This window comes from Grammomys surdaster, unplaced genomic scaffold (genome assembly GCF_004785775.1).
Source record: "Grammomys surdaster isolate TR1022 unplaced genomic scaffold, NIH_TR_1.0 138, whole genome shotgun sequence".
In the NCBI taxonomy this organism is placed as follows: Eukaryota; Metazoa; Chordata; class Mammalia; order Rodentia; family Muridae; genus Grammomys; species Grammomys surdaster.
The window spans coordinates 9545704-9552274 of record NW_021604596.1 but is presented as its reverse complement, the minus strand read 5'-3'; the positions used below and the strand labels follow the sequence as shown (position 1 = coordinate 9552274).

The window sequence follows — 6571 nt, the reverse complement described above, 5'->3', positions numbered from 1 at the left end:
GAGAGAGAGAGAGAGAGAGAGAGAGAGAGAGAGAGAGAGAGAGAGAATGCCTAACTTCTTCCTACAATCAAGGATTCTTCTATTTTAAGGAGTGTGCTTGCTTTTTAAAATAGTGCAGATGCTTCTTGGTTTGTGATGCTGTTGTATCTTGATAACCTCATCATAGGTTCAAAATATCATGAGTCAAATAGCTTACCAAAAGCCTTTGTTTAATAACACAGCAACTTGTTACTGTACAGCTCGGGGCTGTGGTTTGTGGCTAAGGCTCAGGATCCAGAGAGAAACTCTCATTGTACACTGGCCAGCCTCAGAAAGACCAAGATAAAAAATTTGCAGTGTGGTTTGTACTGAGAGAACCTCACTTTCACCCTGTTACGCAGTCAAAAATCATTAAGTCAGCCTATTCTAACACAGCAACTATCCAGTGGTGTTGGTATGACATTTAAAACAGTCTTCTAAATTGTCTCTAAAAGTAGTATAACTCTCATTTACCACGTAGCCATGAGAAATTAAACCATGCAAAAGAAACTCCTAGACTCTGAGACCCTTGGTACCACTCTGTTTTCTGTGATAAAGATTTTTAATTGTTATTATCTTTAAATATTGACTTCTACTTTTCTCACTAAATATTATATCAAAGAACATTTTGGCTTTTATGCTATTTCCATGACTTTATTTTTAAAGAGTCACAAATGGCTCAGAGTTCAATTCCCAGCTTCCACATGGCCACTCTCTGTCTCGCTGCTCCAGTTTCAGGGCATCCGATGCTGTCTTATGGCCTTTACAGGCTCCTCCATGCACATGATGTACACACATTTACTCAGGGACACACACATACATACAAAACTTTAAAAAATATTCAAAATACATTAACAAAAAAATCACAAATATTTCTGAATATGTATACGTTAGCATTTCCTTACCCATTGCTTTTGTTTATCCTTACACTGGTATGATCCGTTATCAGTAGACAGGTGGGAAGGCTGAAGCTGGCAAAAAAGCTAAAGTAAGAGAAATTCAAAGAATTGGGCCGGCATGTTTGTGGGGCAGCCTGCAGGAACCTATAGATTTGTTTTTGTTTTTGCTTTTTTAAGATTTTATTCATTAATTTATTTTATTTTATGCATGTGAGTACATTGTAGCTGTCTTCAGACACACCAGAAGAGGGCATCAGATCCCATTACAGATGGTTGTGAGCCCCCATGTGGTTGCTGGGAATTGAACTCAGGAACTCTGGAAGAGCAGTTGGTGCTCTTAACCTCTGAGCCATCTCTCCAGCTGGGAACCTATAGTTTTTCAGAAAGTGTCAAAGTTGTTACAAATCTCTTTGAATGACTCTTAGACGAAAATAAAGGAAAATGTTGGAGAAAGTGTTCTCTAGCCATTCCTTAGCCTAGTTACAGTCGGGAGGCATATTTCTAAATGTCCTTAGATGCTGACAGGGAGGTGGGACCATCAGCCAGCAGATGGGGGCCATCTTAGCCTCCATTACTTCTATCCATCAAACACTAGAAAAGAAGCTGGCAGAGGGTGGCTTAGAAGAGAATGCTAAGACTTAGTGGTTTTGCAGCAAAGGGTGCTGGGCAACTGCAAGGCACAGCATGAAAGTGGTGGCCTACAGGACAGGACAATTCTACATGGACCTCCAAGTGCCAAATGGAGCATTTGAGTCCAAAAAGAATGTCAAAGTTTTGTCAACAACGCTGGCAAGAAAGTCCCCAGAACGTCAGACTCTCCTTAATTTAGAACATATGACAATCCTCCAAACATCTACCTTAGAAACTCACTAAGTCACCATCTCCTTGATGTCATTGGAGTGATGAGGGTCTGTTCCTTCATTAAGTAGGAACAACTCCTGATTTTACGTCTTTGAAATTGACTGTTCTTTCATCTATTGCGTTCAGCCTTAAACCTTAAAGCTGTAAGTTAGGCATCCGATGCCTATTTTAAAGAAAAAGAAAAACATTTTATTATAAAAATTGTGTAGATTCACAGCAGAAAACAAAAACTATAATCAAAAGCGAAATGCTCCAAGTGTCTGTAGCTTTCAAATGGACTGCCATCACTCAGGGCAAGACTTGGGACAAGGCAAGCAAATGCCTAGTTCTGGTTTTAGGGTTCATATGTCTGTTCGTTTTCTAACTCTTTATATATTCTTTGAGAATTTCACACATGCAAATAGTATATTTTGACGTTATCCACCCCAACCTCTAGCTCCTTGCAGATCCTGTCCATGACCCCAACCAAACTTCACATTCTTTCTTTTTTTAATAAATAGTCCACTGAGTCACTAAGTGCCACCCATACACTCATGGGTATGGTCCATCCCTGAAGGAGTGGTCAACCTGCCAGAGACCACCCCACTAAGAACACTGACTCTCCCTCTTCTGCTAGGGGTGGGAGTGGGGTATCATGTGTTCCTCCCCCATAAGATCTTGTTAGCATACGGCTTTGGCATTGATTTGAGGGTTGGGGGTGCCCAGTGTTTATAAAATGTTTTAGCTATCTTGATTATTGAGTCTGTAGTAATCCTCTCACTGGTTTCCCCCACCCTTGTTTGTGACTATGTCACTTTAACAGCAGTAAATATAGTCTTCGCCTAATTTATCAAGAACATCTCCCTTCTATGATCATATCTCATGAAGCAGACATCAGGAGGTCAAGTATAGCACATTCTCTAACAAGGGAAGAAAATACATGAAACTGAAACATCTCGGAAATACAGAGCCACTGGTCTTAGGTGCACTTCTCTATCCTCTTCTTAGAGGCACATAATGGAGACATCACTTTAAGTTACTACAGCACCAACTTGTTCACAGACAAGAAGCCTTCAAAGCAGTTTCATCCTAAAACAAACATAAAATCCCTAAGCACAGATGGAGGCAGAGCCCAATTCCCTGACTGTCAGAGCTCCTCCGTCTAGGTGGAAGGCCTAAGAGTGATGGAGAAAGGCCTTCTCTTTCCTCATAGAGACTTGTCTTAGCTACACCTATTCATTTTTACTTATGTGCATGTGTCTGTAGAGGGTATACCACATATGTGTGTGCTCACAAAGAGGGCATCAGATCTCCTGGAGCTGCTGTTACAGGCAGCTACAAACCACACAACCTGGGAACCAAACACAGGTCCTCTGGAAGAACAACAAGCACTTTTAACTGCTAAACCATCCCTCTTTCTCATTAGTTAAACTTAAGAGGTGATCACCACAAAGTGAACTCTTCTTACAGGCAGGACATTAAGTTAGGGAACAGAGCATGAACAGTAACTACAGAAAACTTGTGGGCATAGGAGAGCATAAAAGGGAACGTAATATAATTGTCTTTATTTGCCTATAATTGCCCCACCCTACAACCAACACTAACCCACCGGACCTCCCTACCTCCCTTCATCATTTACTGCAGGTGTTTAACCTCTGAAATTGCTATAATCTGATAGAGGTTTCTCTTCTGTTTTACTCTGTGGTGTTGTTTCACTGAGAACATTCTCTGTGCCATTAAATATTTATCTTTCAAAAGTATGATCTTAAGATAGATCTCTTTTGTGCCACACGATATATAATAATATTTCTAACAAGCTCCCTGTTGTAGGTGGGGATGTAACTCAGTAGTAGAGCATTTGCACAACAAGCCAAAGCCTCCAGGTTCATGCCCAACACTACAAAACCAAACAACCCCCTACTGTAAAACATAAAGCTTGCCGCCAACTGCTTTTGTGCGGCCCTGTGTAGCTCAGGTCACCCTAATCCCAATTGAATGTCCACATCAGTGGTGAGCACAGTATCCTAGAGCTTTGAAGTCTGTTCCTACAGGTGAAACCTGATCATTTGGGAAGGAGAATATTTTTCTATTTATTCTTTGAGGATTTCATACATTATGTAATGTATTTTGACCATATTCACCCACTGGAATGTGGTCAACCTATCTAGAGGTCATACCTCTAAAGAAACCTGGCCCTCCTTCCCTTAGCAGCCATCACTGCTCAATGCCTCAGCCAGGGAGGAGCTGATGGGCTCCTGCATCCTGCCGGAAAGTTGACAGGCTTGGCTTTCTGCAGTCCCAACTGTCACAGGTGGAGGTCCTGCTGTGTCCAGAAGACATTGCTCCATCCCAGTCCTCCTTGGACAAGGTCTCTCAGTCTTTCCTCTTCCATAATGTTTCCTGAGCCTCGTTTACATAGAGGATATTCAAGAAGTCTAATAATTTATGGCTTGTTTTCTTAGCCTCAGTGGGCATCAAACCTGTTTTAGGAAACCCAACCTATGGAAACAAACACACCAAAACTTGTTAAAATCCTCAGCCTAAACTGGGCAGTGGTGACAAATGCCTTTAATCCTAGCACTTGGGCGGCAGAGACCTCTGTGAGTTTGAGGCCTGCCTGGTCTACAAGTTCCAGAACAGCCAGGGCTACACAGAAAAACTCTGTCTTGGAAAAAAGAAAAAAAAAAGAATATTCAGCCTATACATTGGCCTCTTACCTTTTTGTCTAATGAGAGGTTGAATCATAAGTACTCTTGAAGAAAAAACATACTTCATATTATATACCATGTATTCCCATTATGTGATTAACGATGACATACCAATAGGAAATGGTGGTGCACTCCTTATCCCAGGACTTGGGAGGCAGAGGCAAACAGATCTCTGGAAGTTCAAGGCCAGCTTGGTCTACAGATCAAGTTCCAGGACAGCCAGGGCTACAAAGTGAAACCTGTTTCGAAAAACCAAAATTATTAAAAATAATAATAATAATAAAAAGAATGGCATAACAGCATCAACCTGTGGTCTCCACATGTAACCCACACAAACAATTGCACACTCATGCACATGTGTACACACACACATACCCAGAAACTGAGGGTTGGAGAAAGAAAGTAACAGTCTACAAGTCTCAGTGCTCAGTAGTAATGTTGGACATACTTAAGTGTCGTCTATACAAATACGTGAAGTTATTTAATAAAAATATATGCCCTATTTTTATATCAAGAATATCATCGCCTATCCTAGCTGAGTATGAGTGTTCTCCAACCACACCATAGATGAGTCAGCCTGCCTCTCCATTTCAGGCCTATCTTGACAAGTATTACACAAAGAAAGGAGGCCCCCAGGCTGGCGAGATGGTGGCAAGAGGAAGCAACCCCATGGTCAGAAAGATTAAGGAGCTACAAATGTTCTTTGGCCTCAAAGTCACTGGGAAGTTGGACCAGAATACAATGGATGTGATCAAGAAGCCCCGCTGTGGAGTTCCTGATGTGGCTAACTACCGCCTCTTCCCAGGTGAACCCAAATGGAAAAAAAATATTTTGACATACAGGTAATGAGACTGCATCTTTCCCAATTCAAAGAGAAGGACACAACCTGTCCTCTTCTGTCCACAATTTCTTTCTTTTGATCTGTAGGAAAGGCAAAATCCTCTACAGCCATAAGAAAGAATAGCAACTCTCTAGATCTTAGTTGAAACCTCTAATCCCAGGATAACTGTCACTTTACCCATTACAGGTCTGACTATCCGGGAACAACTCAGTGATAGTTTAAAGTGAACTAGCCTAGGTAGCATTGAGAACCTTTTAATCTGCCCAGCTGAGCTAGACTAATCAGCCAGCTCAAGTCAATGAGAGACCATCTCAGAAAAACAAGATGGATGTCTCCTGAGAAACAACAGGCGAGTGTTCATATGGGTGCACACACATATACACACACACACACACACACACACAGAGAGAGAGAGAGAGAGAGAGAGAGAGAGAGAGAGAGAGAGGATTCCACTAATCATTTGCTGGTGGTCTTGGCTATAATAGGCACTCAGTTTGTGGAGTATAAGGGTGAGTAGCTTCTCTTTCTTTCTGGTCTTTAAGGGGAGATAGACATGTAATCAGGGGGAGAAAGTGGCCTCAGAACAGGATCTGAGGCAGCAGTGGAAAGGGCTATCAACTTGCCTAGTCATAGAACCTGACCCTGATTTAAAGGTAGTCACAGCCTCAAGCTGTGGTTGGAGGTCCTGGCACTGCTTCATTTTCTTCATCTTCCAGTTTAGGTCAATGTTCCTGTCCAATGGGAATTTTTGTCCTTCCTCCTTGGGTTCTGGGTATTGACAGCCAATTTCCCACTCTGGCTTCCTTGTTCCACCTTCCAGGGTTCATTCACAGGTTAGCCAGTCTACATACATCACCAAGGTGTCTACTCCTCAGCCTCAGTGGGTTTAAAGAAGGTGGGTGAGGCTGTCATGTTCCAGCCTCACATAGACTTAGTAAGTGTAGCTTTGGGTGGTTCTATGCTAGAGTTTTGTAAAAGTTAGGTCATATCCAAGCAGAAACCCCACCAACCAAGCTGAGTTTTGGGGCTATCATGTTGGGTGACACTTGTCTCCCAACACCCCAGTACACTACTGAAACTGGAGTGGAGGACACAGCAATGGGAAGGGTAGCACCTGGGGCTGGGGAGGCAGCCTGAGCAGTGAGAACCAGCTATTGAGAAAGTCAGAATCTGAACAGGTTACCTTTCCAAGATCTCCACATCTGCATGGCATGTGGACATGAGGAAGGGCTGGGCTTGAGCCAGGCAGTGGTGGTGCACACCTT

At 42.5% G+C, this 6571-nt stretch overlaps 1 protein-coding gene across 1 annotated transcript in view; it reads left to right on the top strand.

Moving 5' to 3' along the window:
- Mmp20 (matrix metallopeptidase 20) overlaps positions 1 to 6571 on the top strand; it is a 37435-nt gene that overhangs the window by 3142 nt on the left and 27722 nt on the right. Inside the window, exon 2 of the mRNA XM_028763440.1 lies at positions 5060 to 5307. Coding sequence (XP_028619273.1) covers positions 5060 to 5307 — 248 coding nt within the window. The remainder of the gene's footprint in view (positions 1 to 5059; positions 5308 to 6571) is intronic.